This window comes from Dreissena polymorpha, chromosome 3 (assembly GCF_020536995.1).
Source record: "Dreissena polymorpha isolate Duluth1 chromosome 3, UMN_Dpol_1.0, whole genome shotgun sequence".
NCBI lineage: Eukaryota > Metazoa > Mollusca > Bivalvia > Myida > Dreissenidae > Dreissena > Dreissena polymorpha.
The window spans coordinates 67,650,562-67,676,242 of record NC_068357.1 but is presented as its reverse complement, the minus strand read 5'-3'; the positions used below and the strand labels follow the sequence as shown (position 1 = coordinate 67,676,242).

The 25,681-nt window shown below is 39.7% G+C and overlaps 1 protein-coding gene across 8 annotated transcripts in view; it reads left to right on the top strand.

Annotated features, from left to right (window-relative positions):
• Positions 1-25,681, top strand: part of LOC127874600 (cytoplasmic dynein 1 heavy chain 1-like) — a 103,545-nt gene that overhangs the window by 7,172 nt on the left and 70,692 nt on the right. For all 8 annotated transcript variants that reach the window (XM_052419000.1, XM_052418999.1, XM_052418998.1 and 5 more), the window contains exons 4-17: positions 14-269; positions 576-762; positions 1,058-1,278; positions 1,572-1,792; positions 3,028-3,181; positions 3,411-3,502; positions 5,050-5,266; positions 5,668-5,754; positions 7,995-8,150; positions 8,770-8,904; positions 16,439-16,645; positions 23,634-23,717; positions 24,306-24,485; positions 25,089-25,247. In XM_052419000.1, coding sequence (XP_052274960.1) covers positions 14-269; positions 576-762; positions 1,058-1,278; positions 1,572-1,792; positions 3,028-3,181; positions 3,411-3,502; positions 5,050-5,266; positions 5,668-5,754; positions 7,995-8,150; positions 8,770-8,904; positions 16,439-16,645; positions 23,634-23,717; positions 24,306-24,485; positions 25,089-25,247 — 2,356 coding nt within the window. The remainder of the gene's footprint in view (positions 1-13; positions 270-575; positions 763-1,057; positions 1,279-1,571; positions 1,793-3,027; positions 3,182-3,410; positions 3,503-5,049; positions 5,267-5,667; positions 5,755-7,994; positions 8,151-8,769; positions 8,905-16,438; positions 16,646-23,633; positions 23,718-24,305; positions 24,486-25,088; positions 25,248-25,681) is intronic.

The window sequence follows — 25,681 nt, the reverse complement described above, 5'->3', positions numbered from 1 at the left end:
TTCCACATTAAAGGGACGGGGACAAGATGGCTCCTGCAGTTGAGAAAAAAATCGTAGACCTGGAGATGGGCTTGTTACACCTTCAGCAGAACATCGACATCCCTGAGATCATACTGCCCATCCACCCCAACGTCTCTGCAGTGATAAAGAAGTGTGCGGATGAGGGACGCAAACCCAAGGTCGAGGACTTTGGTGATAAGGTGGAGGATGCCCAGTTCTTGAACGCTCTACAGAGTGGCGTTAACAGGTGGATACGAGAGATACAGAAGGTATGTGGCACACTGGTTCTATTGTTCTAATGAAATTAAGATAAAAATTCTTTTAATATATTAGTTGTTATTTTCCCATGTTTAATTAAGGAGTTTTTGTTTGTGACAATTTTGAAATTTGTTTTCAAAACAAATGTATCATCTTATGTAAAGACACTCTTCTTAATGTTTAAAAATCTTTTTATGAAATAAATTACAGTTTAAGGCATTGAAATGTTTTCTGAATTTTGCCATAAATGTTTTTGTACAAAACTCAGTTAATGGCTGAAATAGGCATTTACGCAATGGTCTGCATATGTGTTTAAGGTGACCAAACTGGACCGAGACCCAGGGTCAGGCACTGCCCTGCAGGAGATCAGTTTCTGGTTGAACCTGGAGCGCGCCCTGCTCCGTATCCAGGAGAAACGGGAGAGTGCTGACATTGTTCTCACTCTCGAGATACTAAAGCATGGCAAACGATTCCATGCAACTGTCAGCTTTGATACTGATACTGGTAAAATGTTGCTTGTATTATTTATTGTTATAGTCATTGTCAGACAAAGAACTTAAAACTAGCCATGTTTATCCTCATAAAACATTTTCATCAAAGATAAGATAAAGGGTCTAAAGGGGCACTTATTCCTATTCAATTTTACATATAGTTTCAGATTTATATTACTTCAGTGGTTTAAAATTTGGTTGAAACTTCAATGGCAGTATATTAAACATGGCAAGGTAAACTTGGTGAAATGCATTCTCTACTTCTAATTGCATTTTGCAGACATACAATTAATACTGCTATTTTGCAGGATTGAAGACGGCCATGACAACAGTGAATGACTACAACCAGCTCATGAAGGACTTTCCCTTGAACGACCTCTTGTCGGCCACAGAACTTGACCGCATCCGTGTGTCCCTGCAGGCAATCTTCCTGCACCTTCGCAAGATCAGGCCCACAAAGTACCCGATACAGCGAGCACTGCGCTTGGTCGAGGCAATTTCCAGGGATCTCAGCACTCAGCTACTGAAGGTGAGCCATGCAACTCCTTTTTCTGCTTTGCATTATCTTTTTAACCCCAGGGAGAGATGACGTCTTGTTAAAGTGTTGCTTTTGGTTGGTTCGCTTGCATGAAATATTATTCTTATTAGTTTCTTAGGGAGAATTTCTTTCACGTCTTAAGTATTTTATTATCCAGAGATTTATTACACGGATTCCACATTTTACTAGCATACCTACTACAGTGACAAGATTTTATTAATAAAAAGGTCACTTGGGAAGAGTTAATTTGTACACAAGTTACTTGCCTTATTCCCTGTGACCAGGTGCTGGGTACGAGACGACTGATGCACATCCCGTATGAGGAGTTTGAGAAGGTGATCTCTGCGTGCTTTGACGTGTTCAGCACATGGGATGACGAGTATGACAAGCTGCAGGGCCTGCTGAGGGACCTCGTAAAGAAGAAAAGGGAGGAGCACCTGCGTATGGTCTGGAGGGTCAACCCCGCACACAAGAGACTGCAGGGCAGACTGGACAACATGAGGAAGTGGGTGGTTGTCTTGTCTGAAATCAGGATTTGGTTCTTTTATCAGTCAATTCATCATGTAATTTAAAGTTAACCACTCTGATACTTATTTTTATGTGTTTGAAGTCCCTTAGCAAATCAAATAAAATTAACGACATCTTAACAGATTCATGGTTAAAGGCTTCATATCCAGCCAGAAGTAAATGTCGAACAGCAAACAGCATAAAACCTTAACCGACTGTTAGTTACTCGCAGACTGTTCTTGTTTTGTGCTGGTTGCATATAGGGAAATATTGCTTTGCTTCTGAGTGGGAAAATCAAATGGTTTATCAGTCAATCTATCATGTACTTATGTGGAAATACTTATTTTGTAGTTCTTTGGACAAGGCAAGGAAGTGGGATATTTTCTCTTTATCAGGATTCGATTCTTTAAGCAGTCAATCCTGTTGTTTACATGATTGGAGATATTTTTGTAGTTGTTCGACTCTTCGAGTCATTTGGAAAACACAAGGGAATGAATTTAATAGGAGGGTATTCTCTTTTGCTTAGACATGAGCTAAGGGTCTTGTGAAATCAACTTCATGTCTACATAAGTAAATTTGTCGAAATTTTACTAGGCATTACATAAAGGTTAAAGGTGTGTGTCTGAAAACAGGGTTCCCAGCCAACCTGGAAATCAGGGAAAATCTGGAAAAATACTTTCATTTTTTCCAGTCAGGGACAATTCAGGGAATTTGGGAAAAGTTCCTGAAGTCAGGGAAAAATCAGGGAATTTTGTTTGGTCAGACTTTCTCGACTTGTGTTGAGAAGTCCATACAATTAAAACAGCAAATTGATTCCTCTGCATGGCTATGGTGGCTTTTTAGTATACATGTAGCTTAGTTATATCTGCAACTGCTATTTATTGAGGGTGTCTTAAACAAGAAATAGGTCAAAATTATGATCCTGGAATTTTTATTTTCCATCAGGGAAAAATCAGGGAATCTTGTTCATACAAAAAGCTGGGAACCCTGGAAAACAATAACTGACAGTTAGGCTTTTTTCACCATTCCTCACTTGCTGTAGATGGCTTATATCTGTAAATTTCTTAGTCATGATTGTGAAATTACATTTTAAATGTCAACTATGATTCACACATAATCATTATTGAAAGCATTTGTACATTTTACCAAATGGGCTTTACAATATCCATTTTTCTTTGTGTTTAAGTACACTTATGTAGTGAGTTGTGTTAATATGTTATATTTTTTAAATAGATTCCGTCGTCAACATGAGCAGCTGCGTCAGGTTATTGTGCGAGTGTTGAGGCCGGTTTCCAGCAGCAAGGCTGCAGTCATGTCACCCAGCGAGGAGATAGTGCCCAAACTGGAACCAGTGGTGGATGAGGCAGCTGATGCCAATGCCATTGAGGTACAGCCCAACTGGAGTAGTGAAAAGGAGATTGTGCAAAAATGATTTGTTGAATGCTAGAACTTACAAATGCTTAATTAATGTTAATTGCCATGTTAAATTCTTTTTATGACAGTTTAAGACCAAACAAGGGAAGAACAAAAATGGATAAGGAAAACATAAGCAACCTAAAAAAGTCAACAAATAGGTGATGAAGCTGTTTTCTGTAATCAGTTGCATTGTCTTGCAGGAGGTGAACCTGGCGTATGAGAATGTAAAGGAAGTGGATGGCCTGGACGTGTCCAAGGAAGGCTCTGACGCATGGGAGGCTGCTATCAAGAGGTGCAGGGAACAAAGCATCAATCAAGACTGTTTTCAATAAGAGAAAAAACATGAAAAAAAAATGCATTTCTTAACCCTTAATCACTTGAAAGTAAAAGGAAAATGGCTATGTGCTAACAGCATAAAACCAGAACAGCCTGCGAGTAACTCCTAGTCTGTTCAGGTTTTATGCTGTTTGCTGCTTATCAGTATCTTAGGGTTGGAACTGAAACCTTTCAAACTTGGATCTAGTATGGAAGGCCTTTAATAAAATGTAAATTTCTGAGGGACTGCAAATGTATAAAAATACGGATCTAAGTGGTAAAGGGTAAAATTATCCAACCCTTAAGATGTTGCTTAATCCTTCTTCATATGATCTACTTTCAAGTCTGGTGTGCTATACTCCTGTTGACAAGCCCACTGCTGTGGTCACAGCTTGTATGCAACAGGTTTCTAGTTTCAGCTGAGATCAATACAGTGATATTATTGTGCATGCCATAATTGTTGAGTCAGCAGGGAGAAAACATGCCAGACATGGATAATTGATTTGATAATGGATCAATGCTATTGAGAAGCCAGGCATTTCTTAAAATAGGCTGTAAATAGCAGAGCTTTGAATCTTTTGCAGATCCATGGAAATCTTAAATTGCATCAACAGATTTTACATTAAAAGGGGTTAATTTTGAGAAAGGTGTTGCTGATAACAATTGTTTTTCTGGAATGCCCTAGCCAATCAACCACCGAAAATGATTTAATATTATTAAAAATTGAAGCCTATACCAAAATTTCACTGCCCTCATGCATTCATAAAGTGTGTCTTTTAGTTGTTTATTCGCTCAGTAATTTGTACTTCGTAATTCATTATGCCCCCCTCCGAAGAAGAGGTGGTTTTGTTTGAGAGCACATCAAAGACCAACTGACCAGCTGAAATAAAATACTTGCAGATAAAGGCATTATCTGAAAACATGAACTTTTTTCAAGTAATGTAATATACCAGTCGTGATATTTTAATCAATATACAACTGATAATTGTGAAAAAAAATACGGTATTTTACAACTTTTCTTTTCTTCGTCGTCGTGGTTGACAGTCCCTTTAATGGAAGTCTTGTTATGTACACAAAGCAGTGTAATTATCAGTGGTATATAAATAAACGGCATTCAGTCCTGTCAAGAATTTCAGCTCATTTTAGTTGTGGCTGTTCACAGTCATGAAGCAGTCTGTATATAGTCAGTCAGGCTATATTACATTTAAATGCTCCAGTATTTCTTATTTTACTGTTGTTTACATTGATTTTCATATGAAATCTGACATTTTGAAATCTGTAATAAATCTATTTATTCCCTAATGAGCTTTGTGAAGACCATATCTGATGTGCATTTACTTATATTGGAGAACAGTTTTTTTCTTATTTTAGTATTCTTTTCATTTTTCACAAAGAAACCTTTATGTACAGTGTTTTTAATTAATATCAAACTTGTGAAACTTACATTTCAACATGATTTATTGTTGAATGTTTTTATCATTTGAAGAAAATAAAACGTTAAATTGTAATTCTAATTCTGCCCAGGTATGATGAACGTATTGACCGTGTTGAGACGAGGATCACAGCTCGTCTCCGAGACCAGCTGGGAACTGCCAAGAACGCCAATGAGATGTTCCGCATCTTCTCACGGTTTAACGCGCTGTTTGTGAGGCCGCACATTCGGGGAGCGATTCGGGAGTATCAGACCCAACTAATGCAACGGGTGAAAGACGACATTGAATCCTTGCATGAGAAATTCAAGGTATGAGGTTTTCTTTGTAATTTGATCTAGGACTGTAGTTTCTAATGTATATTGGATGTATCTTTTTTACTTATTTGTAATGCAACATGTGAAGGATGACATTAAAACTTGACTTAAGAAAGGTGTATTATGTATAAAATGCCAGTAAATAGTAACAAATGTTATTTTTTATTTGGCTAAATTGAAATCTTGATCGTTTTGTTACTATTACAAGTATTAGCTGCTGCTTATAATGGTCATATTGTCAGTTTAATTGTCATTTACCTACTTTAATGAAGTGTTTAAGTGTTTTACATTTAGCTATCAGGGAGGACTTTTACTTGGTTCACTTCATTAAAACCCACCACCTTATGGTGTAAGAGTTTTTATACGTTTAAAAAAGCCTTCAATGTTTTTTGTAGGTCCAGTATCCTCAAAGCAAGACCTGCCGTATGAGCAAGGCCAGAGATTTCCCTTCAGTGTCTGGAAGCATCATCTTTGCCAGACAGGTACTTTATATATACAAGTGTTTCGATTCATCATAGACTTTTTTGTGCTGAAATTGCATGTTATTTATTTCATACTATGCAAATGAAAATTTAAATTTAGATTTTGTTGTATAGAAAGATGGTATGAGGTGTGTGTACTCTTTTAGCAATGTAAAAGGTTGAATGATATTGTAAATGGTTTGTGTAACTTTTCTGATGCATTGGAATAAACTTTTAATAGAAATAGACGACTTCCTGCATCAAGTTGAGAACATTTTATTGTTTTATGTTCTATTGTACATACATGATCACTTCAGATTGAGGGTCAGTTAACAGAATACGTTCATCAAGTAGAGGAATTTGTTAACATCTCATATTATACATTCAAACCATTTAAATTTTTCTTCATTTGGAGGAATTAAAAAAAAATCACATACACACAACATATCGTAATGTTATATAAAAAATTATATGCGTTTCCATTCTTTCTTTTTTAGCTCATCTATTTTTTGAAAAAAAATTATGAGCTATTGTCATCACCTTGGCGTCGGCGTCGGCGTTGGCGTCGGCGTCCGGTTAAGTTTTGCGTTTAGGTCCACTTTTCTCAGAAAGTATCAATGCTATTGCATTCAAACTTGGTACACTTACTTACTATCATGAGGGGACTGGGCAGGCAAAGTTAGATAACTCTGGCGTGCATTTTGACAGAATTATGTGCCCTTTTTATACTTAAAAATTGAAAATTTTGGTTAAGTTTTGCGTTTAGTTCCACTTTTCTCAGTAAGTATCAATGCTATTGCATTCAAACTTGGTACACTTACTTACTATCATGAGGGGACTGAGCAGGCAAAGTTAGATAACTCTGGCATGCATTTTGACAGAATTATGTGCCCTTTTTATACTTAGAAAATTGACAATTTTGGTTAAGTTTTGTGTTTAGGTCCATTTTATTCCTTAAGCATCAAAGCTATTGCTTTCATACTTGCAACACTTACTAACTATCATAAGGGGACTGTGCAGGCAAAGTAATGTAACTCTGACTGGCATTTTGACAGAATTATGTGCCCTTTTTATACTTAGAAAATTGAAAATTTGATTAAGTTTTGTGTTTAGGTCCACTTTATTCCTACAGTATCAAAGCTATTGCTTTCATACTTGCAAGATTTATGAACTATCATAAGGGGACCGTGCAGGCAAAGTTATGTAACTCTGACTGGCATTTGGACGGAATTATGGGCCCTTTATACTTAGAAAATTGAAAATTTGGTTAAGATTTATGTTTTGGTCCTGTGACTTTACCCCTAAAGTATCATAGATATTGCTTTCATACTTGGAACACTCACAAACTATCATAAGGGTACAGTAAAAGGACAAGTTGCATAACTCTGGTTGTCATTGTTACGGAATTATGGCCCTTTTTTGACTTAGTAACTTTTAATATATGGTTAAATTTTGTGTTTCGATCCACTTTACTTCTTAAGTATCAAGGCTATTGCTTTCAAACTTCAAATACTTACATGCTATCATGAGGTTACTGTACCTGGCAACTTGAATTTTACTTTGACCTTTGAATGACCTTGACTCTCAAGGTCAAATTATTAAATTTTGCTAAAATTGCCATAACTTCTTTATTTATGATTAGATTTGATTGATACTTTGATGAAACTACTCTTACCTGACATACCACAATAGACTCCACCCAAACCATCCCCCGTGCCCTCCCCCCCTCCCCCCCCCTCCCCCCCCCCCCCTATTTTTTTTTTTTTTTTTTTTTTTTTTTTTTTTGTAAGATCATCTCACAAATGACCACCACACCCTCACACTATACCCCCACCCCACCCCCCCCCAATTTTTTTTTTTTTTTTTTTTTTTTTTTAAGATCATCTCACAAATTACCACCACACCCTCACACTATACCCCCCCTCCCATTTTTTTTTAAAAACTGTTATGTTTGAAATACCGTCCAACCATCGCACCCAAACCCTTCCCCCCCCCCCCCCATCGCCCCCCCCCCCCCCCCGATTTTTTTTTTTTTTTTTTTTTCGCTTTTTTGGAAGATAATGTAATAAATGTCCACAATCCCACACTATACACCCCTCTTCACTCCACTCCTCCCTCCTTTGTGATTGAAAATGAGAGTCCCTTCACCTTTAAAAAGAAAATAGATGAGCGGTCTGCACCCGCAAGGCGGTGCTCTTGTTATAACTTTGTTATAACGCCAAGTTTTTATTGTATTATACATGCAAGCCCACGTCTTGCAGATTGAGCGTCAGCTGACCGCTTACCTACGTCGTGTAGAGGACGTGCTGGGCAAGGGTTGGGAGAGCCACGTGGAGGGACAGAAGCTGAAGGGAGACGGAGACAGCTTCAGGAACAAGCTCAACACCCTCGAGCTCTTTGAGGAGTGGAGCAGGAAGGTAAAGGACAAAATATCTTTAGGAGGTTGCAATACAAAAATCACAGCCTGATGTGGGTTTTGGCTTCAATAGATATGCCTCCTCACAAACTTGTGTTGAATAGTTGTTGATAGTAAGAATTATTTGAAAATGCTCATTAGAATATCACACCAACAAATTGCACATGTTCGTATGTCTAAATGAGGCAGACCAGCTACTAAACTCATGTTATTCAAGTGCAATTATTGGATAATGATTGCACTGTATTTTAATATTATTTACTTATGTTGAAGCGTCTATTGTTAATAACATATCAAGTTTTTACTTTAAGAATAAGCAGGAATGGAAATTAGTGGTTGGTCATTAGCAGAGGCACATATTTCGTGCAATTAATCATTGAATAAAAGTTGCCAACTGTAATCAATATAAAATACTGTAGTCATTAATTTAGGCCTAGGAAATCATATCAGACTCATAATAGACAAAATGCATTACAAATGTGTAATGTCAGTAATATTGATCTATCAAACACCATATTTAAAAATAAAAGCCCAATTGACTTCAATTATGCCCCTTAATGAAGCTATCGAAAAAGAAAGAAAACAAATGTCACTACTCTGCATCTTGTCTGCCTCTACAGGTAACCCAGAGGCAACTGCAGGTGTCTGGCCGCATATTTACCATCACCAGTGTCAAGTCACGTATCCCAGGCAAGCCGAACATTCTGAAGCTTGGCGTCAACTTCCAGAAGGATATCATCACCCTCTCCAAGGAGGTAACCATTCCATTAGTTTGGTGTGAGCATTTGGTTCAGTTTTAATGTCATAAATACTGACCTGTTATCGTATGCTTATACTTTCCAAGGGGAAATAACTCATCCGGAATTTTAACTGGGAATCCGCCACCTCAATACCGTAATACAGGCCAGGTTAAACATAGTGCAATGCAACCTAGCCAAAAATCGGTAACCAACCCTCAATATTCTTTCCGGATCAACCAGGTGTATACGTGTCTTTTACGGCTCTGAATTAAAATATTGTTTTTCACTTGGTTGATTGGGGTTTTGAATAGATAAATTGTGTTATTTATCTTTTTATTTCTCATTCGGATTAATTTGTGTGGATTTAATGGATTTTGTTTCATTTGTAAAAGGTAAGCCATGCTTGTTTTTATCGAACAATGGTTTATTTCTACCATGCTGGGTGTTTTCAGGCGCGAACGACCACGTGCAAAACGTGCTCTTCTAATACATTGCTAGAACGTGCAAAGCATGTTCTTCTAATGTGTTACGAGATCGTGCAAAGCGTGTTCTTCTATTGACAGATTGTTTATCATTTGCCATTGTGTGCAATAATGATTTTAACGTTCCGTATGACAATCTAATTGATCGTCATTTTATTTTTCATCTGTTTTGAATTAAACTTTTGTTTAATTTATGATCTACGGCAGTATTATTATAATTTTCATTATGGTCAAATAATGATTTTATGTGCCGTATGATAATCTGGTCTGTGACCAGTTTATGGTTGAATATGCTTTGCTCTTGTTTTTCATATATTCGACTACATGATGGTCGCAGAAACAAGAGTGGATAAATACCCGGTGACTTCGCAGATCATGGATGATAGTTGCAGTATCAGTCACCGGGTATCGGGCACGATCGCGACCGTACTATGCTAAGTCTCTTAGACAGTCGGTCAACATCAGACCATATGGCGACACCCGTCAGCCGGTCTTTGCCCAATGGCATTGGTCAAGGACATCGACCAATGCCGGACCATTTGGCATCCGCCATACGGTCATTATCCGGTGACAACACTGGTCATGATATGACCGGTACGTCACCGGGGACGTTGATCACGGACCATTGATCGACGTCTGACCGGCCGGTCCGGTCACCGGTCATGTCACCGGTCCGGTCCGGTCATTGATCACCGGTCCGGTCACCGGTCATGTCACCGGTCATGTCACCGGTCCGGTCCGGTCATGTTACCGGTCCGGTCCGGTCACCGGTCCGGTCATTGATCACCGTACCGGTCCGGTCACCGGTCATGTCACTGGTCCGGTCACCGGTCATGTCACCGGTCCGGTCCGGTCACCGGTCATGTCACCGGTCCGGTCACCGGTCCGGTCCGGTCACCGGTCCGGTCATTGATCACCGGTCCGGTCACCGGTCCGGTCACCGGTCATGTCACCGGTCCGGTCACCGGTCATGTCACCGGTCCGGTCACCGGTCATGTCACCGGTCCGGTCATGTCAACGGTCCGGTCATGTCAACGGTCCGGTCCGGTCATTGATCACCGCTACGGTCACCGGTCAACAGTCATCAGTTAGGCCTGCCACCGATAACACCAGTCACCGGTCAAGAAGAAGAACTCGGTCTTCTTCATTGAATTATTCTCCTATTCTTCGTTGAATACATCGTTTTCATCAAGGATTAGACATCGGACACGCTCTTCTTCGTCGAGCAGTTCTCATCGTCGCGGCTCTCGTAAGCGATCACGTCGTCACTCACGGAGACGTTATTCTAGAAGATCTCGGTCTCATCACAGCCGATCCACATCTCGGCCGATCCAGATCTCGACATCGCAGAAAACGAGGACGTCGTCAACCTTCACATAGACATCAGCGGACTGCATTGAGCACCACTGGATAGTTATCGAACATACCTCTCCTTCATTGAGCAGTTCTCGGCGTTCATACGCTCGTAAGCGATCATGTCAATGCTCACGGAGACAATATTGTAGAAGACAATATTTCCAGCGTAGCCGAACAATATTTCGGCATCGAAGTTATATGGATGTCGCCACTTCTCACGTAGGCGTTAATGAACCTACTGGTCATATCGACGTTCTCCATTTTATTCCTTTAGGAATATCATGTCTCCATTCCACGTGTGATGGTTCTTCTTATGGCATCCACACATGTTGCAGTCACCGAGCCGTAGTTGTATACGAACACTAGTTCGTTTAACATTCAGGCTTCGGGATAAGCTGTTCTTTTCTCCACTACGACTACAAGGACACTTATGCCTATTAATACTGATAATCTACCCAGAGCTCCAGATAAAAATTTGGTCAAATTCTTATTTACTCCCTATTTCGAAAATTAATTCTTATTTTACCCCCTATTTATAAAATTAATTCTAAACACTATATTACCAAATAATGTTTTTATGCTTTGTTTTTGACACATCAACAATCCAACATTTTGTTTTATAGTCTTGGAAAAGCCTGGCTTTCTTTTCCGTTTCTTGCTTTCCCATAATCGGACAGCTTTTTCTGGCTCAAAAGACCCCACATCTCTCTTGCTCATCTTGCTTTTTTTGCCTTCCACGCTTCGAAACACCGCTTCGGAAGGCCATTTTGATTTTTTATTTAAAACAGTCACTGACACTTCGGCTTAGGTCATAATGGCATTTTGGTCGCCGTTAAAGTCATATCAAAAATATATATTTAACATTTAATTTTAATAGGTATATATAGGTATATTGTATATTACTTGTGTATAAAAATTTCGATAAGTGTAATTAAAAAGGTACAATAAACAGTAATGACTCGCCTGTAATACCAGGAGAACAGAATCGAGAATGTTTGGCCTTTCGACCGTTCTTAAGTGTGGCCCTTCCTCACAGCAAAGTGACGTTGACTTAAAGTTGCAAGTTTTAATTGAGCGCCTCGACGAGTCAGAATCGTGATGAAATGTTTACCATATATAATTTGCTACTGGAAGTTTTACGCACGTTCCAAAATGTCGAATTCGTGTTTTATTTTTTCAATGCGTAACTTTACGCAAAGATTTTAAAACTAAATCGTTATTTAAGAAATTTTATTCATTTTTACGCCTTTACGCATGTTATCTGGAGCACTGATCTACCGTTGTTTTCCGGTTAACATTATCAGATGACTTCGTGGATGGTAATTCTTCTGCACCAGATATTTCCATTCTGACGCAGTTATATTATACCGGTCCCGATCACCGGACATCGGTCACCATTCATCGGTCATATCACCGATCACTGATCACCGGTCAGAATAAGTGATGTCTCATCGCCATCGGATTGGATTTTTTTGGCATGGTCTTCTTTTCCGAGCAGTGCTTGACATTGATAACAGACCATATGGATTCCACCATTTTTCGGTCTTTAACTGGTAACGTCACCGGTCATATTATGACTGGTCCGTTCACCGGGCTACAGTTACCGGTCATTGACCGGTCCGGTTCGGTCACCACTTACCAATTACCGGTATTCCGCTGTGTTTTCATCGGTCAATTTTTAGTATCACGGGTATCGTCTACATTACATAGTTGTATACCCCTGGCTATGATTGTATTGAATACTATATTTTATGGATTCAACAATCTACATGACTTTTTGTGTTTTTCAATACTGATGTTCTACTGGCGACGGTTATCAAATTATGCTATATCTGTTATTTGTACTTCTATCTCAACCGGCTACATGCAGACTACTGGTCTTGCAGATAGATCGGCTGAAGTGGGCTCGGAGACTAGCATTGAGGTCGAACATTACTAGTTGACCTCTATTAATTTATGTTCGAGACCCGAAGGATGAATTGTTTTAACCGCCTTTACCTGTCGGCTACAGACTTTGCAGTCAGTGTCACGGAACAGTTGGGACACATTAATGACGCTAGCAGGATTAGCAAGACGACATTTGTATCGACTTCTGCTTTTCTATTGCTCCTACAGCAGTGCATATTTTCAAGTTACTGGAATCAACAAGAGTTCTGATACATAGGATTGCCTATCAGATTGACCGCATAGCGGCTACAGTCTTGTAGATGGCTTAGGACCTATTGAACTCAGATCTTAGATCCTAGGATCTGGAGGGACCTCATCTTAAAGTTATTCTTCTATTACACTTCTGGCCATAACAGGCCGTCTTCCTATAACTGGTCGTATTCCTTTCGGAATTCGTCCCGGTTAGAAGCCTTGAAGTAAATGGATTAATCAAGTCAGAATTTAAGACTTCCATGCATTCTACCGGCAAGCGTGGACCCGCTTAAGGTTGCCCCTAGGGTTTTCACCTTTTTCTGCCATCACACCTCCGATTCCGGAGGTACCACTATCAATCATATTTCCGTACTTCGCAAATCGATGACTTCGCGATCTGTATTATCCAGGATTTTAAAGGCGCCTGTTATTGGTTCAAGAAGAGGCTATATTCTGTAGATAGATCATAAACTTATAAAGTGTTAAACACTGTCCTATTCTACCAATTTTCAAGTGTGTTTGGAGTGGGAAAGTTCGGCTTGCCGTGGTTTCTTTGCCCACCCATCCTTGACAAATGGTTCCGGTCACCGGTCGGTATTTACCGGTCCGGTCACCGGTCCTTCTGCTGAGACGTCTTTTCTTACGTCCGTTTCAGCTTTATTTTTAAGATAATTATATTAATCTCGGGATTATTTAATGACACAGATTTCCATCTTTTTGTCATTATTTACCACTATTCAGTGGTGTCTAGACTAGAAGATTATCTTGGCAAGAATATAGTTTATTCTACCACAACCTTCCTTACATCTTATACAGATGTGAGCAGATAAGGTTATGGACGATCACATAGAACAACGTATCTTGATTTTCTCAATTATGTGGTATCCTAACGAATATCACCTGCACATCTACATCTTGAAAAGCGAAAATTCTTTTTAGCTGTTTTTCATTTACAACACATTTTCACGATTCCTTTGTGATGGTTTCAACTATCACACATCGGTCGTGGTTTACTTACAGACACGGAGGTGATCATATTATCACTCCTTGTAACTGGAAATCAGGAACTTATTCGTTCTTTGCAAGAACAACAAATTTTCTCTATCGTCTTTCTCATACCAGTTCGTCTCAACGCCCTGTTGGACGTTTTTGTCCTGCAGTTCTTTCTTTCGAATTATTTTTCCGTTGGGTTCAATAATGTAATTGCGCATGCGCGGCAGTGAAGTTGCAGACGAGTTGCATGGTGTACATAGTATATCAAAGAATGTTGTTTATCATCAAACGCTAGTTATTAGCGTTATGCGATCGTATATCGCAGTGTATACCGGTATGCTGAACAACGTCAACAATGCAGTTCACAGAAATCGATCCAGCAGTGTGTGCGATTGTTATACATTCGTCCATTGACATAAACTGGAATATCTTGCCTTCTTGGTAAGTTTTTGCAATAACTGAGTTTTTGCCATAATTTCATGAAATATACTTAATGAACCATGGGATTATGGTTCTACGACCTTTTAAGTCTCCTGTACAATTATTTTCAGGAAACTTCTTCACAGGTCAAATATCATATCTCACTGAGACATATTTTTACTGATCCAAACATGTGCCACTTCATGTCTGGCCATTAATAACTTTTAGTTATCTCTACAGAAGAACGTTTTTCTGTTAGAGTTTCAATCCTTGTTACTTGTGCAAGGATAATTCCATCAGAACTGTATAAAGGTTCTATGGAAATTCATTTTTTTACTGGGTAATTGAGAGCATAGTTATTACCTTAATCACTCTGCTAGATACATAGAGGTTTTTCTCATCTTTTTCTTGATGATAAGAAATTTGTTCTTTTCTTCATCAAAGGATAGAGATGTGCTTTCGTATACCTTGTTTTGTGTAAGTCATAGCAACTCTGTGCTGTCTTACCTATTTTGGAACTGATCCAAACTATGGAACGTCAACACTATGTTTTTCGTTCCTTTACCTTCTTAAGCGGTTTTGACTTGTGTAACATGTTGGGATGCTTAATGAGCTCCCTATGAACCTTTTTCATCAGGCTTATTAACAGTTCCAATATAATTTGAAGACGGTTTTCCTTCTTATTATGGCTTTTACCATACGGAGAAGTGAAATTCATGCTTTTTCTGTTGAATACGACCAATTCCAGTTGGATCTATTGTCGTTTTCACTTTGTTGTGTCAGCCAGGATTCCTTGCTTAATATCAAGTCCTCTATATGGCTTCTACCTTCAAGTTTCCAAGTTTTCTTAAACTGGTAGTCATGAAGATGAGGATAAACTTCTTTGGGCAATCAGGGCTTTGAAGTTCTATCTCAGCAGTGTTAGTCAGAAGTCCATTCGAGGTTCTCAAAGACACTCTTCATTTCCCCAAAAAAGGGGGGGGGGGGAGATGTGTCTGCGGCTTCTATTTCTCGGGGTTAGACCTCGACTAAGGAAAGTTAATCTTATCCTATCTAAGGATTCATTCCTTTTTAGGATCTGACCGCATGAATTAAGAGCTCTGTCTGTTTTGTGGGCATATATTAATCACACCCCACTTTTTGACGTGCTCTAAGCTGTTTACTGGAGGAATCCGACCACCTTGTCATCTTTTTATCTTCGTTTTCTGAAGTGCCAACAATACAATTTGTATACGTTTGGGCTTGTTGTGGTTTCACTAACGGTAGTGTCTTCTTTATGACATAGACATATTACTCTGTCCGAGAAGTCATAATTAATACCGTTTTAACGAAGATTACTTGATATCATTAGCTGATAACCCTGTTTATGGGTTCTACTGTGTTGGGAAAATATATACGAACCTTCCCACCGCAGCTGCAAAATCAGCATACGATAACAGGTCAGTATTTATGACATTAAAACAAATTTTTAAAATAAAATTCATTTTAATTATTAAATACTTACCTGTTATCGGTAAGTCCCACCTCCCACCCCGCTATTCGATTAATATTTTTGTATATATATTGAAAGAATATTGAGGGTTGGTTACCGATTTTTGGCTAGGTTGCATTGCACTATGTTTAACCTGGCCTGTATTACGGTATTAAGGTGGCGGATTCCCAGTTAAAATTCCGGATGAGTTATTTCCCCTTGGAAAGTATAAGCATACGATAACAGGTAAGTATTTAATAATTAAAATGAATTTTATTTTAAAAATTTGTTTTTGTAGCATATTATCTTGTAATGCATTTCTCTAAAGAACAATAAAATAAAAAAAGTGAAAAATGTTATTATATGCTTTTGTTCATAAATAACCTACATTTGAAAATCAGCTTAACACTCTAGAAATTCTTAGAGAAAGCAGTAGCAAAACCAGAAAAAAAGTGGAGCTGCTGAAACCAGATTATAGGTGGTGTAGCGGATATGGTGTCCTCCTAGCAACTGGGAGGTCATGGGTTCAATCCCTCTGTGGGAGTTTTCTTTAGATGTCCCCAAAAGACACCAAGTACTGGTTGGATCCAAGAAACGTACTCAATAATGTTACAATTAGCACTATTATCTTGATGCAATCAACTTTAAATTAAAAGGTTTAAACTAATCCAGTTCTATTTTCCTGCAGGTTCGCAACATGAAGTGGCTGGGATTTAGAGTGCCCCTTGCGATCGTGAACAAGGCCCACCAGGCCAACCAGCTGTACCCATTTGCTATGTCGCTGTTCGAGAGCGTGCGCACCTACCAACAGACCCTCGAGAAATTAGAGGACCGATCCTCCATTCACCTGCTGGTGGCTGGACTACACAAGGAAGTCCAGAACCTTATCTCCGAGGTGAGTGGGAAGTGTACATGTGAGCTCGGCACTGGAAAAATAGGGCGTAATGCATGTGCGTAAAGTTTTGTCCCAGATTTGCCTTTGCAGTTAAAACAGGCTTATCTGGGACAACATGTTCCCCCTAGACTGCATTTTTGCTAATAATACACTTCCTTTATAAGAAAAATACAATAAAGCGGAAAGTTTTGTCCCTGATTAGCCTGTGCAGAATGCACAGGTTTATCTGGGACAACATTTTACATACATGCTTTACTTCCCGTTGTCCGAGAGCGTGGCAGATATATGATTTGAGTGCTCCTCCTTTTAATGTCATAAATACTGACCTGTTATCGTATGCTTATACTTTCCAAGGGGAAATAACTCATCCGGAATTTTAACTGGGAATCCGCCACCTCAATACCGTAATACAGGCCAGGTTAAACATAGTGCAATGCAACCTAGCCAAAAATCGGTAACCAACCCTCAATATTCTTTCCGGATCAACCAGGTGTATACGTGTCTTTTACGGCTCTGAATTAAAATATTGTTTTTCACTTGGTTGATTGGGGTTTTGAATAGATAAATTGTGTTATTTATCTTTTTATTTCTCATTCGGATTAATTTGTGTGGATTTAATGGATTTTGTTTCATTTGTAAAAGGTAAGCCATGCTTGTTTTTATCGAACAATGGTTTATTTCTACCATGCTGGGTGTTTTCAGGCGCGAACGACCACGTGCAAAACGTGCTCTTCTAATACATTGCTAGAACGTGCAAAGCATGTTCTTCTAATGTGTTACGAGATCGTGCAAAGCGTGTTCTTCTATTGACAGATTGTTTATCATTTGCCATTGTGTGCAATAATGATTTTAACGTTCCGTATGACAATCTAATTGATCGTCATTTTATTTTTCATCTGTTTTGAATTAAACTTTTGTTTAATTTATGATCTACGGCAGTATTATTATAATTTTCATTATGGTCAAATAATGATTTTATGTGCCGTATGATAATCTGGTCTGTGACCAGTTTATGGTTGAATATGCTTTGCTCTTGTTTTTCATATATTCGACTACATGATGGTCGCAGAAACAAGAGTGGATAAATACCCGGTGACTTCGCAGATCATGGATGATAGTTGCAGTATCAGTCACCGGGTATCGGGCACGATCGCGACCGTACTATGCTAAGTCTCTTAGACAGTCGGTCAACATCAGACCATATGGCGACACCCGTCAGCCGGTCTTTGCCCGATGGCATTGGTCAAGGACATCGACCAATGCCGGACCATTTGGCATCCGCCATACGGTCATTATCCGGTGACAACACTGGTCATGATATGACCGGTACGTCACCGGGGACGTTGATCACGGACTATTGATCGACGTCTGACCGGCCGGTCCGGTCACCGGTCATGTCACCGGTCCGGTCCGGTCATTGATCACCGGTCCGGTCACCGGTCATGTCACCGGTCCGGTCCGGTCACCGGTCATGTCACCGGTCCGGTCCGGTCACCGGTCATGTCACCGGTCCGGTCACCGGTCCGGTCCGGTCACCGGTCCGGTCCGGTCACCGGTCCGGTCATTGATCACCGGTCCGGTCCGGTCCGGTCACCGGTCATGTCACCGGTCCGGTCACCGGTCACCGGTCCGGTCCGGTCACCGGTCCGGTCACCGGTCCGGTCACCGGTCCGGTCATTGATCACCGGTCCGGTCCGGTCACCGGTCATGTCACCGGTCCGGTCACCGGTCATGTCACCGGTCCGGTCCGTTCACCGGTCATGTCACCGGTCCGGTCATGTCACCGGTCCGGTCATGTCAACGGTCCGGTCCGGTCACCGGTCCGGTCATTGATCACCGCTACGGTCACCGGTCAACAGTCATCAGTTAGGCCTGCCACCGATAACACCAGTCACCGGTCAAGAAGAAGAACTCGGTCTTCTTCATTGAATTATTCTCCTATTCTTCGTTGAATACATCGTCTTCATCAAGGATTAGACATCGGACACGCTCTTCTTCGTCGAGCAGTTCTCATCGTCGCGGCTCTCGTAAGCGATCACGTCGTCACTCACGGAGACGTTATTTTAGAAGATCTCGGTCTCATTGCAGCCGATCCACATCTCGGCCGATCCAGATCTCGACATCGCAGGAAACGAGGACGTCGTCAACCTTCACGTAGACATCAGCGGACTGCATTGAGCACCACTGGATATTTATCGAACATACCTCTCCTTCATTGAGCAGTTCTCGGCGTTGATACGCTCGTAAGCGATCATGTCAATGCTCACGGAGACAATATTGTAGAAGACAATATTTCCAGCGTAGCCGAACAATATTTCGGCATCGAAGTTATATGGATGTCGCCACTTCTCACGTAGGCGTTAATGAACCTACTGGTCATATCGACGTTCTCCATTTTATTCCTTTAGGAATATCATGTCTCCATTCCACGTGTGATGGTTCTTCTTATGGCATCCACACATGTTGCAGTCACCGAGCCGTAGTTGTATACGAACACTAGTTCGTTTAACATTCAGGCTTCGGGATAAGCTGTTCTTTTCTCCACTACGACTACAAGGACACTTATGCCTATTAATACTGATAATCTACCGTTGTTTTCCGGTTAACATTATCAGATGACTTCGTGGATGGTCATTCTTCTGCACCAGATATTTCCATTCTGACGCAGTTATATTATACCGGGCCCGATCACCGGACATCGGTCACCATTCATCGGTCATATCACCGATCACTGATCACCGGTCAGAATAAGTGATGTCTCATCGCCATCGGATTGGATTTTTTTGGCATGATCTTCTTTTCCGAGCAGTGCTTGACATTGATAACAGACCATATGGATTCCACCATTTTTCGGTCTTTAACTGGTAACGTCACCTGTCATATTATGACTGGTCCGTTCACCGGGCTACAGTTACCGGTCATTGACTGGTCCGGTTCGGTCACCACTTACCAATTACCGGTATTCCACTGGTTTTCATCGGTCAATTTTTAGTATCACGGGTATCGTCTACATTACATAGTTGTATACCCCTGGCTATGATTGTATTGAATACTATATTTTATGGATTCAACAATCTACATGACTTTTTGTGTTTTTCAATACTGATGTTCTACTGGCGACGGTTACCAAATCATGCTATATCTGTTATTTGTACTTCTATCTCAACCGACTACATGCAGACTACTGGTCTTGCAGATAGATCGGCTGAAGTGGGCTCGGAGACTAGCATTGAGGTCGAACATTACTATTTGACCTCTATTAATTTATGTTCGAGACCCGAAGGATGAATTGTTTTAACCGCCTTTACCTGTCGGCTACAGACTTTGCAGTCAGTGTCACGGAACAGTTGGGACACATTAATGACGCTAGCAGGATTAGCAAGACGACATTTGTATCGACTTCTGCTTTTCTATTGCTCCTACGGCAGTGCATATTTTCAAGCTACTGGAATCAACAAGAGTTCTGATACATAGGATTGCCTATCAGATTGACCGCATAGCGGCTACAGTCTTGTAGATGGCTTAGGACCTATTGAACTCAGATCTTAGATCCTAGGATCTGGAGGGACCTCATCTTAAAGTTATTCTTCTATTACACTTCTGGCCATAACAGGCCGTCTTCCTATAACTGGTCGTATTCCTTTCGGAATTCGTCCAGGTTAGAAGTCTTGAAGTAAATGGATTAATCAAGTCAGAATTTAAGACTTCCATGCATTCTACCGGCAAGCGTGGACCCGCTTAAGGTTACCCCTAGGGTTTTCACCTTTTTCTGCCATCACACCTCCGATTCCGGAGGTACCACTATCAATCATATTTCCGTACTTCGCAAATCGATGACTTCGCGACCTGTATTATCCAGGATTTTAAAGGCGCCTGTTATTGGTTCAAGAAGAGGCTATATTCTGTAGATAGGTCATAAACTTATAAGTGTTAAACACTGTCCTATTCTACCAATTTTCAAGTGTGTTTGGAGTGGGAAAGTTCGGCTTGCCGTGGTTTCTTTGCCCACCCATCCTTGACAAATGGTTCCGGTCACCGGTCGGTATTTACCGGTCCGGTCACCGGTCCTTCTGCTGAGACGTCTTTTCTTACGTCCGTTTCAGCTTTATTTTTAAGATAATTGTATTAATCTCGGGATTATTTAATGACACAGATTTCCATCTTTTTGTCATTATTTACCACTATTCAGTGGTGTCTAGACTAGAAGATTATCTTGGCAAGAATATAGTTTATTCTACCACAACCTTCCTTACATCTTATACAGATGTGAGCAGATAAGGTTATGGACGATCACATAGAACAACGTATCTTGATTTTCTCAATTATGTGGTATCCTAACGAATATCACCTGCACATCTACATCTTGAAAAGCGAAAATTCGTTTTAGCTGTTTTTCATTTACAACACATTTTCACGATTCCTTTGTGATGGTTTCAACTATCACACATCGGTCGTGGTTTACTTACAGACACGGAGGTGATCATATTATCACTCCTTGTAACTGGAAATCAGGAACTTATTCGTTCTTTGCAAGAACAACAAATTTTCTCTATCGTCTTTCTCATACCAGTTCGTCTCAACGCCCTGTTGGACCTTTTGTCCTGCAGTTCTTTCTTTCGAATTATTTTTCCGTTGGGTTCAATAATGTAATTGCGCATGCGCGGCAGTGAAGTTGCAGACGAGTTGCATGGTGTACATATTTACATAGTATATCAAAGAATGTTGTTTATCATCAAACGCTAGTTATTAGCGTTATGCGATCGTATATCGCAGTGTATACCGGTATGCTGAACAACGTCAACAATGCAGTTCACAGAAATCGATCCAGCAGGGTGTGCGATTGTTATACATTCGTCCATTGACATAAACTGGAATATCTTGCCTTCTTGGTGAGTTTTTGCAATAACTGAGTTTTTGCCATAATTTCATGAAATATACTTAATGAACCATGGGATTATGGTTCTACGACCTTTTAAGTCTCCTGTACAATTATTTTCAGGAAACTTCTTCACAGGTCAAATATCATATCTCACTGAGACATATTTTTACTGATCCAAACATGTGCCACTTCATGTCTGGCCATTAATAACTTTTAGTTATCTCTACAGAAGAACGTTTTTCTGTTAGAGTTTCAATCCTTGTTACTTGTGCAAGGATAATTCCATCAGAACTGTATAAAGGTTCTATGGAAATTCATTTTTTACTGGGTAATTGAGAGCATAGTTATTACCTTAATCACTCTACTAGATACATAGAGGTTTTTCTCATCTTTTTCTTGATGATAAGAAATTTGTTCTTTTCTTCATCAAAGGATAGAGATTATGCTTTCGTATACCTTGTTCTGTGTAAGTCATCGCAACTCTGTGCTGTCTTACTTATTTTGGAACTGATCCAAACTATGGAACGTCAACACTATGTTTTTCGTTCCTTTACCTTCTTAAGCGGTTTTGACTTGTGTAACATGTTGGGATGCTTAATGAGCTCCCTATGAACCTTTTTCATCAGGCTTATTAACAGTTCCAATATAATTTTAAGACGGTTTTCCTTCTTATTATGGCTTTTACCATACGGAGAAGTGAAATTCATGCTTTTTCTGTTGAATACGACCAATTCCAGTTGGATCTATTGTCGTTTTCACTTTGTTGTGTCAGCCAGGATTCCTTGCTTAATATCAAGTCCTCTATATGGCTTCTACCTTCAAGTTTCCAAGTTTTCTTAAACTGGTAGTCATGAAGATGAGGATAAACTTCTTTGGGCAATCAGGGCTTTGAAGTTCTATCTCAGCAGTGTTAGTCAGAAGTCCATTCGAGGTTCTCAAAGACACTCTTCATTTCCCCAAAAAAAGGGGGGGGGGGAGATGTGTCTGCGGCTTCTATTTCTCGGGGTTAGACCTCGACTAAGGAAGTTAATCTTATCCTATCTAAGGATTCATTCCTTTTTAGGATCTGACCGCATGAATTAAGAGCTCTGTCTGTTTTGTGGGCATATATTAATCACACCCCACTTTTTGACGTGCTCTAAGCTGTTTACTGGAGGAATCCGACCACCTTGTCATCTTTTTATCTTCGTTTTTTGAAGTGCCAACAATACAATTTGTATACGTTTGGGCTTGTTGTGGTTTTACTAACGGTAGTGTCTTCTTTACGACATAGACATATTACTCTGTCCGAGAAGTCATAATTAATACCGTTTTAACGAAGATTACTTGATATCATTAGCTGATAACCCTGTTTATGGGTTCTACTGTGTTGGGAAAATATATACGAACCTTCCCACCGCAGCTGCAAAATCAGCATACGATAACAGGTCAGTATTTATGACATTAAAACAAATTTTTTAAATAAAATTCATTTTAATTATTAAATACTTACCTGTTATCGGTAAGTCCCACCTCCCACCCCGCTATTCGATTAATATTTTTGTATATATATTGAAAGAATATTGAGGGTTGGTTACCGATTTTTGGCTAGGTTGCATTGCACTATGTTTAACCTGGCCTGTATTACGGTATTGAGGTGGCGGATTCCCAGTTAAAATTCCGGATGAGTTATTTCCCCTTGGAAAGTATAAGCATACGATAACAGGTAAGTATTTAATAATTAAAATGAATTTTATTTAAAAAATTTGTTTTTTTCTCCATTTTAGCAATTTGATGCTGGAGGCCTGATGTGGAAGTCATTGCACTGTTTGTCATTGATTTAGTGATTAACTTACTAAATTATACAATTAAAACTGTTATTTGTTTGTAGTTGAACTTTTTTTAGTGATTTAATGATTTTGTTTCAATATATCATATACAAGTAATTTAACATTTGAAAATCAATAATGATATTTGTTTTGCCTTTACAAAATAGTTGTAGGATGATATCTGTATAGTGATATTATTATTATTATTACATAATTACCCACTGTTGTTTATTTTGAGTAAATTTTGAAAATCAATTTGGTCTGATTAATACACATTTAAAGCACACTCTATAATTTTCAGGGAGTACAACTTGTTTGGGAGTCATACAAGCTAGATCCGTATGTGCAAAAACTGGCAGACACCCTTGTCAACTTCCAGGAGAAAGTAAGTAAAGATATTGTGTACATAATGAAAGAGTAAATTAAAGCAATATACCAGTAGCAGAATATATTGTTTCCATAGAAACATAAATTGATATGAATGTTATCGGTATGTAGCCTAAGTTGTGATGTCCAGCACCGGTCAATTTTATTACTATTAAGTTGTCATTCAAATTTAACTTGACTAGGTAACACATGCTAGTGTTGTTAGAGAGGGATGGATCAGTTTTCCAAGAGATAGTGATTCTACATGTTTCCAATTGTGACTGAATCTTGTTAATGAATGGCTCAAGCCACTACCAAATGACACTGAAGGAATAATATGTGTCTTGTCCTGTGAAAACTGGGCTTAATGCATGTGCTTAGAGTGTCGTCCCAGATTAGCCTGTGTAGTCCGCACAGGCTAATCAGGGACGACACTTTCGGCCTTAACTGGATTTTCGTGTAGAAGAGACTTCCTTTAAACGAAAAATACCATAAAAGCGGAGTGTCATCCCTAATTAGCCTGCACAGGCTAATCTGGGATAACACTACGCACATGCATTAAGCCCAGTTTTCTCAGAACGCGACCCATATATTCTGCTTTTTCCAGGTGGATGACCTGCTGGCAATGGAGCAGGAGATAGATCTGGAGGTGAAGTCCCTGGAGACCTGTGCTTACAGCAGCACCACCTTCAAGGAGATCCTGGCCAAGGTGCAGAAGGCAGTGGACAATCTCTCACTGCACTCCTACTCCAACCTGCCACAGTGGGTCGCCAAACTGGACGAAGAGGTGAGATTGCACGAGAATCACATAGAAATCTGTCTGAAAAAAAGTGTTTCCAAACATTAAGGTGCTGTTAGACACAATGTCTAATGAGATATTGGCAAAAGTGTTGGCATGTGTGTCTTGACAGATGTCTGTCATGATTCCAATCTAGCTAGAAAAAGGGTCTGACATCATGCCATGCGGATGTTTTGAGAAGTCTAGGATGAGTCATGTTTGTTCTGTGTTTTTAATAAGTGACAACTTTATTGCAAAGTAGTACCTCATGAATGTGAGTGTTTCCACTGTATTTGTAGTATAATGGGAAAGATTTGACTTTCCCTGCTTAGAAGCAAGGTAAAAATAGCTATATGCAAATAGCATACAACCAGAACAGCCTGCAAGTAACTCGCAGGCTTTTCAGGTTTTATGCTGTTTGCTGCTCATTAATATCTTAGGGTTGGAAATGAAGTCTTTCAAATTTGAATCTAGTAAGAAAAGTCTTAGATTTATTTTGATTTTTTAAGAGACTGCTAACACTTAAAAGTGCATATCAGAGTGATAACGGGTTAAGGGATGTGGTTCAACAAAGCTAGTTACATTGTAAATTCGCTATTTCTGTATATATAGGTTGAGAAGCGTCTAGCTGCGAGACTGGAACTGGCTCTGGATTCATGGAACAAGTGTCTGCTGGGAGCCAAGGACAAGGATGATACAGTGGACCACAGCATGGACACAGACGCTCCCCAGCAGCTAGCCCTGAAACTGGGAGGGGAACCAAACATCAAGGTACATGGTTTGCAAGAAATTCATACTGAAAGAGACCGTAATTATGATTGGTACTTTTGGATGTGGCCCTTTCGAAGAAAAGAGGGTATATAGTTTTCGCATTGTCCGTCGTCTGTCAGTCTGTCACACTTCGTCTCCGCTCTCTAATTCAAATAGTTTTCATCTGATCTTTACAACTTGGTCAGAAGTTGTATCTAGACAATATCTAGGTCAAGTTCAAATATGGGTCATGCCGGGTCAAAAACTAGGTCACGGGGTCATAAAAACAAATCCAAGGGAAGTAATAAGCTTTAAATGGACATAATTATCTGACCTGCCAAATTATATATTTTTTTTAAATAAATCAAAGCCGCGCAGTAGGCGTCATTGTGTTTCTGACAAACACATTGTGGTAAAAGGTCAAGGTCAAGGTCATCCTTCAAGGTCTAAGGTCA